This window comes from Arvicanthis niloticus, chromosome 24 (genome assembly GCF_011762505.2).
Source record: "Arvicanthis niloticus isolate mArvNil1 chromosome 24, mArvNil1.pat.X, whole genome shotgun sequence".
NCBI lineage: Eukaryota > Metazoa > Chordata > Mammalia > Rodentia > Muridae > Arvicanthis > Arvicanthis niloticus.
In genome coordinates this window covers 30031588-30053039 of record NC_133432.1, presented here as the reverse complement: position 1 = coordinate 30053039, position 21452 = coordinate 30031588, and the positions used below count along the sequence as shown (strand labels likewise).

Genomic DNA, 21452 nt, shown 5'->3' with positions numbered 1-21452 from the left:
CAGGGGCCCCTGGACAGGTTGTGGAGGGAAGGCCTCAGGCTGGGGGGGGGTGCTTATCGGATATGGGGGGGTCACAGGCTGTGGAGGGAAGGCCTCAGGCTGTGGAGGGGGGACTTATGGGCTATGGGGGGGGGGCGGTCACAGGCTGTGGAGGGAAGACTAAGTGAGTTGGCAGCTCCCAAGGTTAGAACATTCCCATTTTTAGTGGAAGCCCATTTCAAGCATAAACCCTAAGGAAGAGAGCCCGGAGGCCCCAGGATTCTGCGCTCATGTGGCTGGACAGGCGGCGCTGGACAGTAGGGGAGCCCAGCCTCCTGGCCCCCACTCTGTTCCTTGGTGTGGCCCAGGCATGGCCAGGTGGGGCTCAGGCAAGCCCATTGGATAGACAGTTTTTCAGAACCTCATTAAAGTTGAAGGCAGACTTGGTTCTGGGCCTCACCTGACCCTGGCCCTGTCACGATGCTCCCAGCCACGCCCAGCCGACCCATCCACTTTCCTGCTGCTGGAAGCCCTGCCTCCCAACTTGAGCAGGACCCTACTAACTCTTCTGGCCTGGGGGATCTTGGCCTCAGGACAGGACTTGGTGCTGGGCTGCTGTGGACAGCCATGGACAGCCATGGACAGCCATGGACAGCCATGAACAGCTGTGGCAGCGGGCTGGCCTGGCTGCTGGGGACTCACTCTGGGACGTGCCGCATGCCTCCCCTTTCCTCCCCCCACCTCAACAAGTATTTATTGAGCACCTGCTGTGTGCCAGTCAGGGATCAAGGGTCAGGGGTCAGTTCTCCTTCCCCTGGGGCTGACCCAGCTGGGGCACCGGGGAGGGGTCAGGTATTTTTCCAAGAGAACTGTGTGCACAGCCCTGCGCCCACCTGTTTGGGGCCCACCAGTCCCCTTGAAACAGCTGGCTGGGGCGACGGGGAGAGAGCTTAGCCTGCAGGGTGCAGTGCATGGAACCCAGTAGTGGTTTCCTTGGGAGCCAGGGAGAGCCCCACCCCATCTGCTTCTGGGCGTCAGTGCCCAGCTCGGTGCTGTCCCCGCTTTGTAACCCATGCCCCCTGGCCCTGACCTTACAGTCTTCAAGCCCAATAGAGCCCAGGCCAAGAGGCAGCCATGGGCAGGAGTGGCTGCCCCCAGCCCTGATTGCTGCTGGCAGGCCAGTAGTTACAGCTACGTGTATTTATTTCCCCTGCTGCCCTCTGGCTACCCCAACAGATGGGCTCCCTTCTACGGGATCCCCAAAGGGCAGGTCCTGGCCGCTGGACAGCAGGGGAGCATTGATGGGGGACGCATCTGTGAATGACCTGGCCCCTTGTCAAAGCTGCGCCCCAGGGAGCTGGGGGGAGGGGTCCTTAGTTGGGCTTCTGCTGCCCTGTGTCATGTCCCCTGGAATAAAGTGTGGCTCTGGCGTTGTCACTTCTGTGTGTTTGTGGCTAAAGTGGGGAAGAGGGAGCTGGTATTCCCTTTGCCCTGGCAGCCTCTGTTTGGGCAGTAAGGGACATGAGACATGTCACTTCCGTGGCAGGCCTGTGACAGAGCTGCAGAGCTGGCTTGACTCTGCAACCTGTGTCCTATAGTCCTCTGCCACCATGCTGTATGGGGGGCAGGGAGGGAGAGTGAGTGAGCGAGCACCTGGACTGTCCAATCCTAGCAGGGCCCCAGGGCTCCCCTACTACAACCATACACCTGGGATTCCCTCCTAGGCGACCTCTGCCCACATTTGCGAGCCTTTAAGGGCTGTGACAGAGGCCCTAGGTTGCGCACTCGTGGCGTGCACAATCATCCAGCTTGCAGGAGGAGACATCTTTGGCTAAGCCCGGGTGTGTACTCATGCTCTCAGCTGGGTTCCCTCAGCCCTCTCGTTCTCCCACTTAAAATTGCCTTTGCATGTGGGCATGGAACCTGGGGCCCTGAACATAGCAGGCAAGCAGTCTGCCACTGAGCTACAACCCCAGTCCCTTTCCCACTGCTGAGGCCCTAGGGAGGCAGAGGCTTCCCAGGGTCCTCACCAGGACCAAGAGGTTCACTGGTGTCACTTTACTGATGGGCTTGCTCCAGTGATTTGTGCGCGTGGGCACCAGTAAGTTAGTACACTAGCAACACTGGTCGCCTTGACACTTGCCCAGATAACCACAGGATGAATGACGTGGGGAAGACTTTTCGCTACATCAAAAGCTGGCACTCGGAGAAAGCTGCTGCGACCTTGGGCGTCTTTCAGCAGCGGTGATGGCGCACAGCTCAGCCAGGACCCAGCCAGCACAAGGGCTGAGAGGGTGACAGCCCAGCTGACAATGACAGGCATGCAAATGGCACAGTAAACAGTTGTCATGATACCCCAAGGAATAAGATGCATGCAGAGGGGACAGTGTGTGTGTGTGTGTGACAGTCTGTGGGGAGGATCCCTTCGTGTCTCGTGTTCCTGCACTAATGTTAGCTTTCCTCTGTACTTAGCTCGGGTTAATCCCAGCGAACCTTATATAGACACAAAACTTGAATTCTGTTCTATTTCAAAATACATCAGTGACAATGAGCTCTAATCCATAATTCCGAAGCAAGTGTCACAGCTGAACACAGGCAGCTCTGGCCTGTGCCCAGCAGGCTATGGCTTCCTTCCCGTGGCCGTGCCCAACTGTACCTTCCCTCTTTGCGGCCTCCCTATTTCTAAGTCACCTCTCCCGAGCCCTGAGGCCAAGACATGCACCATGGTGGAGGGGATTTCAATAAACTCACTGCTAAATCCCGAGCAATTACTTTGGGCACTGCTGACAGTAACAATGGCCACTCTGGCAGACACAGCCTGGGCAGCAGAGGATGGGCTTCCTCTCCAGCTTGCCAGATCCAGCCTGGACACACAGCCACTCCCACCCTGCCTGAGGCCTCTGCACCCATAGGTGGGGGCAGAACGCCAAAGCCCAAAGCCAGCCCCACCCCGGCCCAGAGCTCACCCAGAAAGGACTACTGCAAAGTCCAGTAGAAAGGATTTATTTATAGTCAAAAGGTGACACAAGCCTTCCTTTAAATTCCATTTTTTTTTTACAGTAAATAATGCGTATTTCCCTCCTTCCCATGCAAGATAGAGGTGTATTAATCTACAATTCTTATTTGTGAAAAAATAAAGTGTCTCCCTTTATAATCAGACTGGCAGCGTGGATATTATCTGTGGTAATGGGGTTGCTTATTTGTGGACTGGTTATTTGGTTAAGTCCTAAAACGTTAAGTTGAAAAAATCCCTCACCCAGTAAAAATAAATACTGCAACTTGAAGGATGTGAACCTACGGCACCCTTAAGACCTCTCCGAGCAGCAGCATGGAGCCTGAGGGACCAGCAGGCCTGCAGCTTCAACGGAGGACCCCATAGACTACAGCGGGGCCACAGTCCCATGGAACAAGGGACATGACCCTGGCCAGCTGTTTGTGACCTCTAAGGAGCCTAGTTACCACAGCACACGCTCTCTGTCCCTGGGAAGCACACCATGATTGCAAAACGACTCTGTGTCCAAACAAAAATCAAACAAGAAAGCCACTCTCATCTGCAGGACTCAGGCTCCTGCGTGGCAGCCGCCACTCCTCTGGCGTGCATGCCATGGCTGCACTGGACACAGGAGAAGGGGTACCAGTCACTGACACCAGGCTGCTGTGTCACCCTGCAGCCCTCCCCAAGGAACCAGAGACAAGGATGGCAGCGGGGTGCTGCAGCAAGGCCTGCGCTTTATTGTGGGTGATCTGAAGGAACACGGTTGGCCAGCAGGAGCTGGGCCTTGCTCTTGGTCCTGGCCACACAGCCCTCAACCACCATACATAAATAGGGACAGACTCTGCATAGGCGGCCCCTTCAGCCACAGAGCAGGAGCCCACTGGTAAGGGGCCTCGTGCTCAGCCTGGCACTGAATTCATCCCAGTGGTGCCGGCCATGGACATCTCCACGCTGGCCAGGCAGCTTCAGTCCAGTTCGATGGGGCTGCCGTCATCCTGGCTCTCTTCCCCCTCCTCCTGCTCTGAAGAGCCCATGAGGCTGCTTAGCAGGTTCCCTAGAGGAAGACAACGGCCAGTGATGGTTAACACACAGAGGCAGTGCTGCCCTGGAAGCTCAACTTCCCCCAGGAGCCCATTGCCCAGATCACGCCCTAGACACATGTGGTCAATGCCCAGAGATCGTGCTCCCCTGGAAGCTCCACCTTCCTAGAGGAGCTTGATGCCAAAACCAGAGGCTCAGTGGCTATAGGTCTTTGAGGCTACACTAGGAATGACAAACCCCAAACCTCCTCCCACAGGGGAATCTGATAGTGATGAAGGTGCAGCCCACGTCCCATGGAGACAAGAGAAAGCTGCACAGAATGCAGACTAGAGCCTAAGGCCACACCTGAGATGCTAACAACCAGCTCCTGGGTGCACATGTCAAATGGATGGGACTTACAGTGACCACATACATGCCAATCCTGACCCCAAAGTCCTCTTTTCCTGAGAGTGGGAGAGCCAGTGGGTATTCCGCTTGGGTGTGTGGATGTAGACACTCCTATGCCTGCACTTTCCTGTGGCCCCCTGAGTGCCCCAGTGGCATTTCTGGGGGAAGGGGAGCTGCTGGTTCTAAAACTCTATGGGATGGACGAGCACATATCCGGGCCACCCTGGACTGCTGCTCTAACCGAGATACAAGCATGTGCTTCAGGGAATGCCAAGCCCTCAGAGACGCTCAGGCCACGGAGGGCTCAGACAGGAGACGCAGAAGAGCTCTGCTACAGACTCGCGGAGATAGCTGAACCCTGCTCAGGGCCCTCCACAGGCAAGATTCAAGACAGATGAAGATCATAAGAAAGCGGGTGTGCAGGCTCACATCATGATCCCAGAGCTTAGGAGGCGGAGGCAGGAGTGACACGAGTTTGAAGCTAATACAAGTTACAGGGAGTTGTCTCAAAACAAAACAGCAGCTGGGCATGGTGGCATACACCTTTAATTCCAGGAGGCTGAGGCAGAAGTAACTCTCTGAACTCAAGGCCAGCCTGGTCTATATGAGACCCTGTTTCAGAAAACAAACCATCAACAATGAACTAGAGAAAACACTGTCAGTCTGCAGTAAGTTACTGGGCACAGGCAGTGCCCAGAAAGTCCTATGGACTTGTTCATGGCCCAGCTGTACTTCCTTCCACAGCACAGGGTGCTTCTCATCACCCCACGTGCGTGGAAGCTCCACACTCCAGCAGGTAACGACACAACCCAGCTCCTGCCACGCATGCTGCCTGTGGTTACCCTGCTAGCAGCAGAGACAGTTCTAGACTCTGAAAGAGGATTTGCTACTTAACACATGGAACTGGAAGGGCTGGGGAGAGGATGCAGGACAGTGGTAAAGAACTTGATAGTTCAAGGGCCTGAGTCTCTAGCACCAGAGGAAAAAAGAAAACTACACTTCGAATGCACCACACTGGCCCTGCCCTGGTGGAGGGGGCTCGTATTTGGAGTTCAGACCCAGTGAACAGCCAAGCTGCAGAGTCACAGACTTCAACAGCAGGTCAGAAACGTAGGACCACTCAGGCAATCTGGGAGCATGGCAGAAAGGACTGCTGGGGAGCAGCCCCCATGGCTTACCTAGCAAGCCTCCATAGGAGGACGTCTGCTTTGGTGGCACACCGAAGAAGAGTTGTCCGATCCTGTCGAGGTACTGTAAGAGGCGGGACAGAAGGTCAGCAGATGAGCAGTGCCCAGCTGCAGAGCCCAGCGGGGAGCCTCAGCAAAGTGCAAGAGCCTCACCTCGTTGTACATGGGGTCCCTCCGCAGGGACGGCTGGTACTGCTCGCACAGTACTGTGAACACAGCCAGCTTGCCACTGCAACAAGAGCCAGGGGAATTCCCAGTGAGAGCTGTGGCCTCACAGATACACACCCATCACCCAGCAGACGGACTCACCCGTCCACAGCCAGCAGCAGAAACCAGATGAAATTGAGCAGGGGTTGAACGAAGGGCGGCCCGTCTTCGATAGATGGATGCTTCTGCGTGTATGTTGTAAAGACCACCAGTGCACTGTTCTTATTTTTCAAACAGAGAAACCTGCACACGAGAATATCCAACAGTGAACCCCGCAGGCAGACTCGGGTTTCCAGATGCCCATGAGAGGCCAATACAACATACAAGACCTCGCCTGACAGCAACAACAGCTCTGTGGTGTCTCCACAAGCCTAATGGACTGCAGGGCAAGTAGAAAGGCCAGGGTGAGTCCTTCCACTCACTGACGAAGAGATTATGTCTCAGCAGGAGACATGACTTGCTGAAAGCCAACAGAGCTGGGAAATGGGAGCTAGCTGGGTGCTCACTGCTCAGCTATGGCCTCTGCTTTCTCCACACCTGCCTGCATCTATCAGAGAAGCTCAAGGTGCAAAGGGCTGGGACCCTCATGCTGTGCTGGAGTCTGGGCAGCCTTAGTCTCTGCCCAAAATGTTACCCCAGCAGCCTCAAATCTGTCAAGAAAAAAAAAAAATGGCCCAGAGTCCTCCAGTGAGGAGACAACAGCTGCAGTACATGCCCAGAGCCAGGCTGGCAAGCTTGAGGCATTACATAATTCCTTTTTTTAAAAAAAAAATCACACTAATTGTGATGGTATATGCCTGGAATCCCAGCACTGAGACAGCTCAAGCAGGAGAATGAAGTCTGAGGTCAGCCTAACTTGTCTCAAAGGTAAATAAAAGTGCTCTGATTCCCCACAGCAAACCCTCCTGCCATTATCTATGCAGCAGGGCATTTTCGTGGATGCCCACAGGCAAGCACTATTCCTTAGGAAGGGGAGGCTGAGAAGTAAGGTGCTTGCCATTGAGCCTGATGGTGAGCTCAATCCAAAGAACCAACATGGCTGAGGGAAAGGACTCTGGCAAATTGTAACCCTTACATGTGTACACCACAGTGTATATCCCTGCAACTCCCACTATGCATGCACTAAATAAATTCAATCCTCAAACGAGGATGGGCAAGCACAAGGTGCAGCCTCCGAGGCGGGGTGAGCGTAACTGTGGACACTTGTGTTTCAGAGAAAGGGCCTGCCTGATAGGCACATACGCAGGACAGCCTGGGCCTGAGGTCCCCTCCAGCGCTACGTACACAGTCTGAGACAAGGTGGCCTGCTTAAGGCTTATCTGCTCCAGACTGTGAGCTGCACAAAGGCCCCACAGTCTTCATCAACACTTACTGTAGCACAGCCTGAGCCACGAACATGTCCACCTCACTTCGGAAGCCTCGGGCAGTAGAGTACTCGACCAGCATGTTGGCACAGCCCTCGCCATCGGTAGAGTGCAGAAAGTGATACCGAGACTCACAGTAGTTTTGCTCTGTGAAGGGAAAGAGTCTGCAGATGGGCACATGTGAGCTTCCTTGTGCTCAGAGAACAAACACCAAACTCAATGGGCACAGTCATCCAACCTCCCATTCCTCCATTCTAAGTATGTGAAACTGCTGTCTACCTAACGCTGTGTGCATGTGAGTGGGCCCACAAGCAAGTTACTTCTTCTGACCTTCTCACTACCTCAAGAGTCCTGGCTGAGGGAGGCTCCTTTGTACACAGTGGAGATCACCAGTGCCTGCTGTGTTTAAATGCAGAAACCTCCTTGGCACTTGACACCAAACCCTATTCATAGAGCATGCCTGGAGCCCTGAGTAAGCTGAGTAAGTAAGTTCCAAGGAGGAACCTGGGATTCCATCTGCTCCTGGAGACTTGACAGCAAGAAGGAAAGGGGCCTCTCAACACCAACAACTCAGGTCCCCCAACCCCTGACCCACCCACAAAGACTTCTTCTTCCCAAGGCTTTTGGGTGTCTGAGAAAGAGGGCAGTAATTAGAGCAGACCCTTTTCCTAGCCACGCATGCTCCTGTCTTGGTGAAACCCCATGGGGCAGGGCACTCTAAGAAGTGAATTATAGTCTAGCCTGGGCTACTTAGTCTTGGTCAAGTATTTGGAAACCCTTTTCCCCAGGTAGTCATGGTCCCTGGAATGGCTATGGTCTGGACTCAGCACCTCACCCACCCCCCAAGGGACCCAGCACTTCAGTCTCTCTCAGACTTTGCTAGTGAGTGACTCTGAGACTCCCCAACAGCAGCAGCAACAGCATGCAGACTGTATGTCTCCAGACCATGTACCAGGCATAGGCTGTATGAAGGCCTGGCGATAAGTGACAGGCAGTTTGCTCTAAGCTGAAGGATAGAATAGCCCTCAAGAAAAAGGCAGAGTTCTGAGGTGCTCACTGTGGGTTGGGAGTTTCCTGAACTTTCTGATCTTTCAACCTACAGAGTCTTGATTGTTCTCACTGTGGCTCTGGGGTGAAGGCAGAGTGCATAGTGGCCAGGAGGAAGATAAAAAAGGCTCAAGAGGCCCACAGGATATACGGAAGTTGCTCCCAGCACATCTGCTATGAGGGTGCATCTCTGGGGGACTCCTGATAGACTCAAAGCATGTGAGCAGGTACACCCTGTGATTGCATGGCTATGCTGGTGCAGGAAGGCACCTGCCCTGCTCACAGAACTAGTCTACACTCAACTCTGGATAACATTTCCTCTGGCTCAGACCTTTGGAAGGCCTGAGGCACAAAGGAAGGTGTTTTATGTCCTTCCTGTGCATAGATGAGAGTAGGTCACTGCATTTCTAAGCGTTGCCTCCTCTCATCTAAGCTCCATTAGGCACGAGAGCTGTAGCAACAGCACCACCCTCACAAGCTCCACAGCAGCCTCCTCAGCAGGAGCTGTTCAGGTCCCAGCAGACACTCAGCAAGCATCTGTCTTTGTGCCCAAGCCAACTCAAGAGCCAAGACAACGAGGCACACCTGCAGTACATCCACGGCTAAATAATGTGACAAAGCTCACCCCGAGCTCAACAGAAGAGAACGACACACAGGGAGCTAGCGAGGGCCTGAGCTGTGAGGTACGCTGAGGAAGGAGGTGTGGGAATGGGAGGTGGTGGGAAGAGAAGCAGATGACCAGGTAGGAGAACCAGGACAGAGACTGGAAAGGAGATGGTGTCATGACCCAGGGGTTCCTTATGACCTGTGGAGGTTCTGTCCAGAGTCGGTCTACGACCAAAGCAGAAATGTTCAAAGACAGGCTGGCGGGCTCTGCCCATGGCCTCTTCCCACTATCAGTAGGCCGACACGCAGAGGATTCAGCTGCTGGCTAGATGGGATCCTATGCTTACCTTTCCATAGTGTGAGGGCCAGCAGCTGGTGGAGCCGAGGATGGCCCAGTTTCCCAGAGCCTCCACTGGACCACTTCAGGGCTCTGGACACAAAAGCTACTCGCTCAGGAGAGTTGGGATCCATCAAACTGAACACTTTAGCCAGATTTTCTGCAAGTGACATAATCAGACCCTTACTAAAGGCACACATGAGCTGGGTCAACAAAAATCCAGCACTCTATAAAGAGGCAGCAATACTCTATGTTTAAGACCAGGCTGGGATACAGTAGTCAGACCCCATCTCAACCCTCCCCAACTATACTTCCCAATTATGTAACTTCAAAAGAAAGACCAGAAGCCACTCGAGTGCTGCTGCATATCTCACACGCACTGGACAGGTCTGGGGCCTCCCCTGGTTGGCTTGCCCACTGCCCTTGTGATGTTGATGTGGGTGGCCCATGCTTAGAGGCAGCCGGCTTGAAGCAATAGGACGCTCCAGCTGAAAGCAGCGGAGGCTACAGGATGGTTTGCATGAAGGGCTCTAGTAAGACATGCTTAGTAAGACTAAGACATGGGACCAACTACCAACAGGTCCGTAGTCCGTGTTCATGAGCTCAGGGGTCAAGGTCAGTGTGACTATCCCACAACATAATCAGTTTTGAAGTGCAAAACCCACCCCACGCCCCACCACCAAGTGGAACTGGAGGCAGTGCAGGGACTCTGGAGGAGACCAGTCACCGAAGCCCATGCATGTCAGGGCACCACGCAGTATAGAGTTCTCACCCAAAAGCTCATCAGCTACGTCCACCTCGGCCTTTTCCAGGGACTCGAGGACAAGCATGGACAGGTCAGCCGCACTGTTCTGCTGCAGAACAACCAATGCACAACACCACGATTAACAACAGGGGCCCAGTCCTTCAGAAGAGTCCAGGTAAAGCAGGTGGCTGCATGCTCTGCAGATGGCAGCCGGCAATCACACAGCTAGGGATACTGCCTTGCCAATGAGCAATGCAGCAGGGTCACTGGCAACTGGCAAACACCCAGAGCCAATCCTAGAGCTCCAGCCACAAAGGCTGCACAATAACTGCCATGGAGACCAACAGCCTATGCCACTGATGGCCAGAGCCCAGGACAGCTTTGACATCTGACTCCTCCCAGGCCTCTTCCCATCGTAGCACCGCTTACCTGGCCATGACTGAAGAAGAGCAATGCTCCTGAGTACATGAGCTCCCGGGCCTCTGCATGTTTGCTCTGAGACATGTATCTGCAAACAGGAAAGAAGGGAAATGCAGCCATGAGTGAATGGGAAATCCAGCCATGTGCCACGCAGATGCCTACAGAAGGTGCTTGCTTTGTTCATGCTTGCTGGCCCTCCCTGGGGTGGCTACAAATAGCTAAAAATTATCCAGAGTACCGTTTCTGAGTATGCTAGGTACTGTCCTGCCCTAGTCAGCTACTCTGAATAGCAGCTGTATGGAAGGTTCTGGGGACACAGGCCCCATCAGCAGCAGACCCACCTGAACATGCACAGTACCCTCCACTCCAGGCCCAATAAATAACCCAGGGGAGAAGCCAGTGCAACTTCCATGTTGGGGCAGGGGAGGTGGGTCCTCCAAAACAGGACCAGTCTACATGTAGGGGACAAGAGAGGATCAATCCTTGGAGATGATGATAATGTTGACTGTATCAACTCTGTCCAGGCCTAATTTGCCCAACTTCAGTCAGCACCCTCCACACAGCCTGTGTACTGCACAATCTCCTGAAGAACATGCTCTTACCCCCGTCACCCAAGAAAGCAGCCAAGGCCTCATGAGCAAAGCTGGAGTTTAAGATGACTACACAGATGCATTAATAGTGCAAGCAACACTCAATTCAGGCCTGGGGGTATGCGGTGACATCACCAGAATGGATGGCTCTTAAGGATGTAAAAGGCTCCTTAGCCCTGGAGGAGTAAACACACAAGGCTTAGTTAGGCAGCTCCTGAAACTTACAAACCTCACATAGCCTCTCCCTAGAGTTACACAAACTAACAATTGGTGGAGAGAGAAGACTACCTACAAGCCGAAAGCTACGCAGGGAACTCCAATAATGCAGCTGCCTTTTAGCCATCCATAGCTCTGAAAGCCCTGTGAGCTCAATGGCTCAGGAAGCTAGATATGGGTTCAATCATTTCTTTGGTCTGTTGGCAGTGACCTATCTGAAGAGAACAGACATTTGTTCATGTCTCTGCAGGAAGAGTCATTCAATGCATGAACTGATGATCAATGAGTTGAGGAAGAGCGGTTGCATGCCTCAACATGGGTGGCGATCCACGTGAGGATGAAACATCTATGAAGGCAATTCCAGTACGATTTCCTCTTCCCATGTGGGATGGAATGAAATATATCCTTGTTGGAGGTGGGTGCATGTTCCTAGCCATGGACATGCAACCAAGGCCAAGCTATCAGAAAGTGAAGCATTCCTAGGTGAAATCACTGGGTGGCCATCTTCTATTTGATATGGGATGTCATTCAAACTCCTGATGAACTAGAGAATTTATCACAATCCTTGAGCGTAGCACGTATGTCTGAATGACCAGCTGTAACCTCAGGTACAGAGCCTCTGTCAGGAAGAAGACATAGGATGCGTCCTGCTACACTGGCCCCCAGCACTCGGCAGAAAAGTAGAGAAAAGTGAGATGAGAGAGCCAAAAACTTGGAAATCCAAGGGAAGAAACCAAGATGAGGGAGGAAGAGAACATGGAAGAAATTACAGAAGAGACCCCACAAGTCCAGCCTTTAAAAGGGAAAGTCCACAGTTCAGCAAGCAAGATGAGCCAAGAAACTATGACAACCAGAGAGCAGTCAGCCCCTGAACAGCTTGACTGGGAAAGACTTTTAAACACGTGTCAGAGGGTCTGTGTCAGTCACAGATCCTGAGGCTGTAAAATACATGGACTAATGAGAACAATCTGAGTGCAGTAGAAGCGAAGAAACCAGGTAATATAATTATCCACCATCCTTGAGACAAAGATCATACAACCTGAGGCAACAGGAGGGAAATAGCCCTGGAATACTGGCTCCTAAAGCCATGAGGGACACTTGGGTTGTTGTTTGATGAGGTCCCCATCAGAGACTGGAAGAGTGCAGAGAAAGGCAAGCATTCCTGGGGACACTGCACATGAGAGAAGTGCTGCAGACAGAAGTGTGTTCACAGGACAGTCAGGAGAGGTTGACTGAGCAGGGACCATGGACTGGGACAGGGCTTTGCTAGCCCATGACGAGATGTAATCTTTATAAGGTAGGAGAGGCTCTGAAGACCTGAACGACATGTAAACCAGGTTTATAAAATGGCAATCAAAGAGGGATGAAAAGAGAATAGAGACAACCAGAGGGTGTGCCTAGCCATGTGAAGGCAAACATGGCGAGATCTATGTAGAACCTGAATTCCTGAGGAAGAATAGTAACAGTCAAGTGCTGTGATAGCGAGCATCTCAGAGGATTGACAACCTGAGCAACAGTCCGCAAACATCAATGCTAAAACAGTGTAGGTAAGAAAGGGTGCACAGTTACTGTCCCCAGCTCAAAGCATGCTGGGATCAAGACTGTTTGCTCAGACTGGGCCCCCTTTCAGCAGTGATGGTCTGGAGCCTGTCAGAACCAAGGAGCCAGATCCAGAGGCAAGCCAGGGAGTTCCTGCCTCCCTTGGGCCTGAGCCAAGGTAAGCAGTGCAAGCCTGCTCGATGGAGCACCAGGAACAGAGATGCACAGCAGGCCTGAAGCAGCAGCGATCCAGGACGAGCTCAGATGGTTCATGGAAAATGGCTCCGTGGGGGCTGGGGAAGGGAAGTATACTGTCCCCAACATCTCTCTTGTGAGAAAACAACTGACAGAAGTAGTCAGATCATTACTGCAGGTCTGCTACAGCTCTTTCTTAGGATCTTCTTATATGCTCAAGACCATTGAGGGTTATTTGGAATGGATAACTATGCACATCCAGAGAACCTGCCTGCTTTCTCTAAAAAGGTTTATTATAGACTGCTAACCCTGTAAGTATTCTGCAGATACATAAAAGCATCTAGAACAAGAAACAGAGAAATCAGGTCAGGCATGGTGATGCAGGGCTTTAATCCCAGCATTCAGGAGGCAGAGGCAGGTGGGTCTGTGAGAGAGGAGAGAAATAGAGAAATGAAGGAGTTTAAGCAAAGGCAGCCTGACTGAATGGTGAAGCAGAAGCAGTAAAATTGTCAAATGAAAACTGCACTCCAGGTGTGAACTGTTTCTGTTAAGTTTTTGGACAGGGAAGTCCCATTGACCGTGAAGGCTACCTACATACTAGAACCAGTGAAGTTGCTATGGCTAGAGAAACCACATGCTTTGGCTGCATGCAGGACATGTAGAATAAGGCTGGAACTCAACTGAACGTTCTTTCCCCATTTACAGACTTTTGCAATGGCAGAAGGCACTGAGGCTGCCAGGGAAGAACCGTCACTGACTGTCCTGAAAGGTTTAAACCCTGTAAGCTATAGTATCAACATACCAGGGTACCAACATACCAGGGAAGATACACCCATGGGTACAGTAGTGGCACAAGTGTTAAGGATGCAGCCAACCTCTTTCTGGTGGGACTTAAAGCCTTTCAAAACTCTTACCTGGTACTATACACCTGGGCAAAAGTTCGTAATCAACAAGGTCATGGGCCCATATGGGAGGACCACTGCTACTGTTTAGATAAATGGAAAGATTATGCCTGCCAAATTAAACATTTGTATTTCCCTCAGATTACTGCTGCTGGCCCATCAACTGGTCATAAAACAGTTTCTTTTTGCAGTGGGAAAAGTAGTGCAGAGGCTTCTAACAGACCAAGCTTCTCAGATGGAGTACTGTGGCAGAGTGACACAACAGTTAACTAGTTACATATAAAGGGAACCCCCCCCCCCCAGCCTCAGCAAGCACTGCTGAAGAGGGAGTCGGCAAAGATTCTAAAAGCAGTAGAAAGGTATGGCATACCCTGTAGTTATCTCCTGAACTGAAACATTCCTTGGGAGAGGGGGGCACACTCACAACTCAGGAAGTAAATGAACAAGCCTTAGGAAATAAATAAGCATCACAAGTCTCAAGAAGTTCTTGCAACTTAAAAGCTGCACAGTGGCTCTCCCCACAAGGTGACAGGAACAGAGTAACTGCTAGACAGGGAAGATACTTCCACCCGCTAAGCTAAGCTGCCTGCAGATCTTGCTGGGAATCTGAGAATACAGTCATTGCCTATGCTGCTCCTCTCTCTCAGTGTCCCTCCCCCATGCTCCTGCAAGTAAACTACAAGGTTCACTAAGCTAGACTATGGAATCGTTAACTTTGGTCTGTTGTTGGTACTCTACTGGGTGAAGAGATATTTATTCGTATCTCCCCAAGAAAGGTCATGTGATACTGACAACAGCAGAAGGGCATTCTGGGAGAATGTTCTGTACTCAAAGGCAAGCAACCTTGTGTTGCTATTTGCATGAAGAGACCACTGGTGTTATTCATAACAATAATCATTAGTGTAGGGTGGCTTGGACAGGGCATTAGATGCCCAAGCGCTGTTACCTGAGGCTTAGCAAGAGAAACGCTCATTGAAACAGAAAGAAGTATTTCTTCAAAGACATGCCAAATTCCTGAGATCACAGCCTCCCACTCGCCATGTTCTACTTTATTGAAATCGCCTGTTGCCAGGTCAAGGAAAGCTTTAAAGATAAAACTTCCAGGCAACAATGAAAACAAATTTCTCACCACAGAATTCCTGGAGCTGAAGGGTGGGGGTGGGGAGAGAGTGTTCTTTTCTGGGTGACTAAGCAGGTTAGGTGTCCCAAGGCTAAGGGACAGGTGAAGGTAGTCAGTCTTCCTTGGTACTCAGCTCCATGCACAAAGCCCTGTGTGATACCCAAAATCACCTTATACCCACAGTGGTAGTTTTGCTTGATGGGGGACAAGCTCTGCTGGCCCCAAAGAGACTCACAACAGTGCCTAATCTAATCCACAAAGGAAGGTCTGTGCCAGGGCTCCAGCTGATCTTGCTCTTACTGGCTGGGTACACGGAGTCACTCCTATCACCCTAACACTGCTGCTGCTGGTGGTGGAGGTCTGAGAGGAGAACTCAGTCCAGTGCTTGCTTAGCATGCATGGAGGCCCAGGTTCCATCTTTAGTACTGCAAAAACTGGGTATGACTGCACATACCTGTCATGCTGGCACTCTGGAGGGATAGGCAAGAAGAGCAGAGTTAAGGTCACCTCTGATTAATACAGGGTTTGAGGCCAGCCTGGACTATAAGATCAATGCTGTTTGGCTGAAGAGAAAAAACTGGAGCTGAAGAGAAGCTAGCCTACAGGCCAAGTGCATGCTAAGCAAGTGACAGACCTGAGTTCACATCTCCAGCACCCACATAAAACCTGTGTTTGGGGGCTGAAGAAATGGCTCAGTGGTTAAGAGCACTGGCTGACTTGGGTTCCATTAATAGTACCAAATGTCCCTTACAGTCATCTGTAATCCCAGTTCCAATGGACCTGATACCCTCTTCCAGCCTCTGTGGGCACCAAACACATGTGGTGCACAGACGTTCATGCAGACAGAACACCCATACATAAAATAAATAGACTTAAAAACAACAACTGGTGTGGTTGGGTGTACTTGTATCCCCAGTGCTGGGCTGGCTGGCCTGTCAGCCCAGCTACAACGGTGAGTACTAGTTCAGTGAGACTCTGTCTCAAAAAAAAAAAAAAAATTGTAAAAAGCAACTGATGAAGTAATTCAAAATCAACCTCTGGCCTCATGCATGCTCGAACACCAATGCACATGCCTACAACACAAAGGAAGGGATAGGGGCTGGTCTAACATGTTCACCCAGCACACAGGTCCAAGGCTGAGGGACACTCTACCATGACCTGGTGGCCTCAGACCCAAGACTATGGTGTCACCACACATATAGTAGGTGTAGGTTTTCTCTTTAAACATTTTTTAATGTGACTTGGGCGAGTAAGGCTATTGGCTACAAGGGAAATTCAAACAGGTACCAGGAAGAACCTGTCGTGGAACACTTTCCTGTGAGAAAGAACATCCCATCCTTCAAGGAAGCTCCTAGCACACAGGTTATATCAAAAGATGGGTGAAACAACAGTCTGTTCCGAAGGGGGTGACACTTTCTAACCTGCTGGGAAGCTCCTTAAACTCAAGAAGAAAACAACTTCATAGATTTAGGAAGATTCTGAAACCCACCAGCTTTACTAGGCCCCTCCCTCCCCAAGTAGTACAAATTTTAAGGAGTGTTAAGACTCTTGGACAAACCCAGATGCTTGCAAGAGGCCCGAGCAACTGACCTGGGAAGGGGAAGGGAATTCTCAGCCTGGTGAGCTGCTGCAGGCTGTGTTCTGTGCTCCAGGTCCCCAGCTTTTGTCATCTGCCACTTATGCCGGCTATGCTTTTGGTGATGCAGCTGTCTTTGAATCATTTCTGCTCTCGTATAGCAACCGACACTGGCGTTCTGGAGGACAACATGGTGGTGCTGAGGCCACTCCAGGAAAGACAAATAGCTTCTAACTATCTGAGATATCAACGACCAGGCCTGCAAAGCTCCTACTCCTGGCAGAGCTATGTGGAGAGACAAGGTAGCCTGCCACAACAGGACTTATGGCTAGGCCAGGGGCTCTGAGGTCACACAGGGCCGATCACTGGGCCACTTGGCCCCTTCTCTTCCATACAGGCTAGGAATGCTGAGGTTAAAATTGGGTTGTGACACATTCACAGGACAGAATACTCTGTATGTGGATCATATTTAGAACATACTGTAGAGTGAACTAGAAAGCCACACAGTTGGAGAGCCCCTTGACCACGTACAGAATCAAAAACGACAAAGAACTGTGCTGAACAACAGACAAGCTGCCTGGGGATGTCAGTATAGAGAGGGAGTCAGGGGTCACCACCGTGGGCATTTTCAGCATCACCAAAATAAACACTGTAAGCAAACATTCACCGTAAATACATAAACAACACTTATCCAGTCAAAGAAGTTAAAAAAAAAAAAAAAAAACCAGGGCTGGTGGTCTGCCGTAGCTCAGCAGGTAAGGGTGGCTGTCACCAAGACAGTCTGATGAATTGAGTTCAATCACAATGACGGGAGAAGAAAAGTGACTCCTGTAAGTTGTCCTGCCTGCCTTTGAGCATTCTGTTGTCTCTAGCAGTCTACCCATGGACTGACCCCGAGCCTCTGTGGAGCTCTACAGGAACTCCTGGATCCCCAGGGTAGCAGTGGTGAGGAGGCTGCAAACCAGGGCTTCTGTTTCTCTCATCCTGAAGTGTTGAAGGAAGCCGAGGTTTACTTAAGTTCTACAACAAGTACTGGGCCCCAGTACAATGCTGTGTCCCTGGAGCGCACTGTACTTCAATCTTCTTGATGGCCAGTTCCTTGTGTGTCCGAGAACACGCATAACACGTGGCCTCAAAGAGCTACAAGGCAGAAATGCCCAACACCATCCCTAGTTTACCTTGACCAAGCAAGGGAACTCCTCTGGTCACGCAACACGTCAGTCACAGCAGGACTGATTTAAAACAAGGATATGTTTACTCTCAGAGATTCACTTTTGTTGATTAAATCAAAAAATGAGTGGGGCAGTGGTGGCACACACTTTTAATCTCAGTGTTAGGGAGGCAGAAGGCGGCAAATCTGAATTTGAGGCCAGCATGGTTTGCAGAGTGAGTTCCAGTAAAATAAAACAAAGTGTAAGATCCTAGGATGAAGCCCTTGTGTTGCACAAGTATAGACGGTGACTGGCCTGCTATGTAGAGGAACCCCTGTAGTCCACAGCTGTGTCTGATCCTTTGTCTCTTCATTACAAAATTGCTTGAGTCAATTGGTTGGTCCTGTTCAATGATAGCTCAACTCACTGGAAAAACAAACCATTCAGCTGGCCTGATGACATAGGCTTGTCATTCTAGCTACTTAGGAAGCCGAACCTGTATGATCGAGAATTCTAGGTCTTAGTCAGAGTTGAAGGCACACCACTTCAAAATTTTAAGTTGATAAAGACAAAAGGGAGTGTACCTCAGAGGTAGAGCCCGTGCCTAGCATGTGAGATGTCCTGGGCTCTATCCCAGCAGGATTAAAAAAAAATTATTTTTCAAAAACTAAAAACCAGTTACTTTATCAATCACTATGTAGTCGCTTCTATGTGTAAAACTTTATTATTTTTCTATAGGAATTGAATTCAGGACCTCTGGAAGAGCAGACAGTGCTCTTAACCACTGAGCCATCTCTTTAGCTCAATTTTATCTTTTAAAGACAGGGTTTCTCTGCCTGGGCTGTCCTGGACCTCACTTTGTAGACCAGGCTGCCCTCCAACTCACAAGAGATCAGCTTGCCTTTGCCTCTTGAGTAATGGGATTAAAGGTGTACGCCACCACCACACAAGGCTATAGATTTTTAACTAAAGGATAAAGCAAGTGCGTTCCCAGTATAATTAAGAGTTTAAAAATGCACTAGGGACACTGATGAAACTAGATGTGGCCAGACTGGTTTGTATTTATAGTGTCTAATTTACTACACAGAAAAGTTCCCTAAGGAGGCTGCCCTTCAGGTAACCTGTGATTAGAGTAAGGACTAATGTTTTGATAAGCTGATAGCGACTAACTCCCTGCTCCTAATCCAGGCAGCCCAGTAGGTAAGACAAATGGGGCGTCTTGGAAACTGAGGATTCCAAGGCTCATCCCACACCTGCCAAACCCCTGGACTGAGCAGTTACGGAGGGAAATACTGTAGGGCTGGTCTCTGATGGTTGGTAACTATCACATGTAGCCTTAACCACATGTCCCTCCCGCCTATGTCCACCTGGCTATTTGCCAGGCTCACTCTGGGCATGTGGGGAGGAAGTGGGATTGTCCTCAAATGTAAACAAGTATCATTTATGAGCCAGAGGGTTCCCGGAGCACTGATATGATTCTTCAGCCCTGCACAGGGCTACAAGGCAGTGAGGCCACTGTGTACAGTGTCATCCACTGTCATGCAGCTTTAACCAGCCCACAGCACACACCATGCCAGGATCAAGCTAGAGGGAGTAACTATAGGAGGAGTTCCACAGTGCACGTGGGCCCTAGGTGACAGTAATGGGTAGATCAAAATGTACAGCTGCACTGTACCTCTCTGTAGGCACAAAATAACTACTTTCCACTCATTTTACTGAAGGCCTAAAATTGCCCCAAAACAAAGCCTATTAAAACGAAAAAGTAGGTCTGAGGGCAGAGGCCAAACCCACACTACGAATATGGAGAAATGCTGCTGTCCTGCAGTCAGGAAGAAAAGGTCTACGTAGGAATAAGCAGCAGGCAGATGCACACACAGGCAGGAACCTGGAAGCAACCCTACAGATAGCCACAGGCTGGCCTACGGTGTCAGCATCTGACCACACTTAAGCAGGCTGTGCCACTCCAATCACTGGCCACAGAAAGGACGACCAGATGAAACTACTCTGACAACAGGACCCGCCAACCAGCGGAAGCCTCCAGGGAAAGGGAGGCCAGGCGAGGAAGAGGGTGGGATAGAGAAGGAATGGCGGGAAGAGAGGCCTGTGAGAGTGAGGAGGCCTAAGAGAGAGTAAAGGGGCTAGTAAGAAAACTGGGCCCAGGGAAGGGGAGGCCTGGGAAGAAGTTGGCTAGGAAAGGGGCCTGGGAAAAGGAAAGAAGGACGGGGGAAGGGCAGCTCGCATAGTAAGGGAGGGACCCAGAAAGGCGAGGCCGGGAGAGGAGGGGGGAAACCAGGCAGAGAAGAGGAGGCCCTGCCGAGTAGTACAAGCCCGCCGCCCCCGCTCCGATCCGCGACAGGCAGCCGCACGAACCAATGAGGGTGCGGGGCGCCGCAGCGCAGCCAATGAGCAGCAGGGGAGGCGGGGCCTCGGCGCTAAGCCGCCACCCGCACCCACCTGAAGAAGAGGGTCCGGTACATCTGGTGCGCCTCGTAGTAGTCGCCCTTCTCGACGCTGGCACGCAGCTTGCCCTCCACGCGCTGGACGCCGCCGCGGTTGCGGGCGCCATTGCGGGCGCCGTCCTGCTCTGCCATCGCCGCCGCCGCCGCCATGGGCCGGCGTTCCGCGCAGAGCTGACGCTGTCGCAGGCGCGGTCGGCGGCGCCTCCCGGCTTCCGTCCGTGCGGCCGCCGCACTCCTTCTACGGTGGCCGCGAGGAGCCGCGCGAGGGCGGGCGTGCCACGGGCCGCACGTGATCGGGGCGGAGCCTGGCAGGATCGCGGGATATGCGCGAGGACACGCCCCTGAAGGGTCTGGGAAGGACCGTGCGAGCACGGGCCAGGAAAAGCCGTCGGGGTGGGGTTCTCAAACTACCGCGGGAACTTGCAGGAAGTCATACGAGAGGGGGCGGGACCGGGGTCTTGGGCCGGACTACACGCTGATCTGGGGGGTGTCCTCACTGCTCAAGGTAACCAGCCACGTAGGCTGCGCAAGTAAACTGGTGCAGAAGATCCAGCGATGGCGTCTTAATCTCGCGCCCCCGTAGAGATTCTGAGCACGTGAATGAACCAGACACATTTTAGGACCTTAGGCCCGGGTGGCAGTCATCCTTCACCCCTCCAGGTGGCAGTCATCCTTAGTGACATCCAGGACAGGGCAATATACTCCGGCTATAACCTGTGATGTCTCCAAGGCGACCTGGCTGTAGTTGGAGCAGGTGACAGCGAAGAAAGGGATGGGGAGTGGTCATGACTAATTGGGGCGGGAGTGGTGCTGTCCACGGTCAGAATTGTCATCTGACAGCATCTAAGACTCAGGTTACAGAACAACACAGATCCCTAAAAAATGGGTTTTGCATGCTAGAGATCAAGTTCAGGGAATGTATTTTTGTTCAGTAACACAGCTTCACACTTAGCCTTCATTTTACTCTGGCTCTTGAATTTGTGACTCTCCTGCCTCAGTCTCCCTACTATCATAGCTCTATGCCTGCACCCAGTCCAGCTAGACTAGCATTTTCTGCACCACACCCGGTGTATGCTGAAAGCACGGTAACAGATTAAGAAGTCTGTAAACGTGATCTGCTGTGGGGTCCGCTTAAACCCAACATAAACCCAACAGTAACTCAACCACCAGGTCAATTCGGTTAATCATGCCACTACTGACTGATTGGGGCTGCAGAACAGATGGCGCTGAACTACAACCCTGAAGGGACACTGTACAGCATAAAGGATGAAACTGTAGAGAGAGGGGTAGCTGGGTGGGCTGTAGCATTGTCTAATCATAATCCCACATAAGGGGTTGGACAAGGGAGTTTCCACTGGATCAGGATAGATTGGTTCCTAGGCCTGGAAA

The 21452-nt window shown here is 51.6% G+C and overlaps 2 protein-coding genes across 5 annotated transcripts in view; one reads left to right on the top strand and one right to left on the bottom strand.

The window, feature by feature from the left end:
- The window catches only part of Adap1 (ArfGAP with dual PH domains 1), a 54649-nt gene extending 53233 nt beyond the window's left edge, over positions 1 to 1416 (top strand). The window contains exon 11 of the mRNA XM_076923456.1: positions 206 to 1416. Coding sequence (XP_076779571.1) covers positions 206 to 234 — 29 coding nt within the window. The 3' untranslated portion in view covers positions 235 to 1416. The remainder of the gene's footprint in view (positions 1 to 205) is intronic.
- Positions 1417 to 2966: 1550 nt separating this feature from the next.
- Positions 2967 to 20357, bottom strand: Get4 (guided entry of tail-anchored proteins factor 4). 4 transcript variants are annotated; one of them, XM_076923454.1, is made up of 10 exons: positions 17346 to 19962; positions 16468 to 16631; positions 10325 to 10403; positions 9923 to 10004; positions 9161 to 9310; positions 7169 to 7307; positions 5899 to 6039; positions 5743 to 5818; positions 5581 to 5653; positions 2967 to 4028 (listed from the first exon to the last, which is right to left on the bottom strand). In XM_076923454.1, exons 2-10 carry the CDS (start codon positions 16596 to 16598, stop codon positions 3940 to 3942), a joined length of 960 nt encoding a protein of 319 aa, XP_076779569.1. In that variant the 5' UTR covers positions 16599 to 16631; positions 17346 to 19962; the 3' UTR covers positions 2967 to 3939. The 4 variants fall into 4 exon arrangements, with proteins under 4 accessions (XP_076779569.1, XP_076779567.1, XP_076779568.1 ...); XM_076923452.1 differs by lacking the exons at positions 16468 to 16631; positions 17346 to 19962 and adding an exon at positions 20059 to 20357; XM_076923453.1 differs by lacking the exons at positions 16468 to 16631; positions 17346 to 19962 and adding an exon at positions 20059 to 20309 and having other exon boundaries at positions 9923 to 10001.
- Between the last annotated feature and the right edge of the window lie 1095 nt (positions 20358 to 21452).

Excerpts from the sequence above, each read along its gene's own strand:
- Get4 (XM_076923452.1), bottom strand. The coding sequence starts at position 20,213 with ATGGCGGCGGCGGCGGCGATGGCAGAGCAGGACGGCGCCCGCAATGGC. Across the intron at positions 10,404-20,058 it reads TACCGGACCCTCTTCTTCAG|ATACATGTCTCAGAGCAAAC; the intron begins GTGGGTGCGGGT and ends TCCTGTTTGCAG. Across the intron at positions 7,308-9,160 it reads GGCCCTCACACTATGGAAAG|AGCAAAACTACTGTGAGTCT; the intron begins GTAAGCATAGGA and ends TTCCCTTCACAG.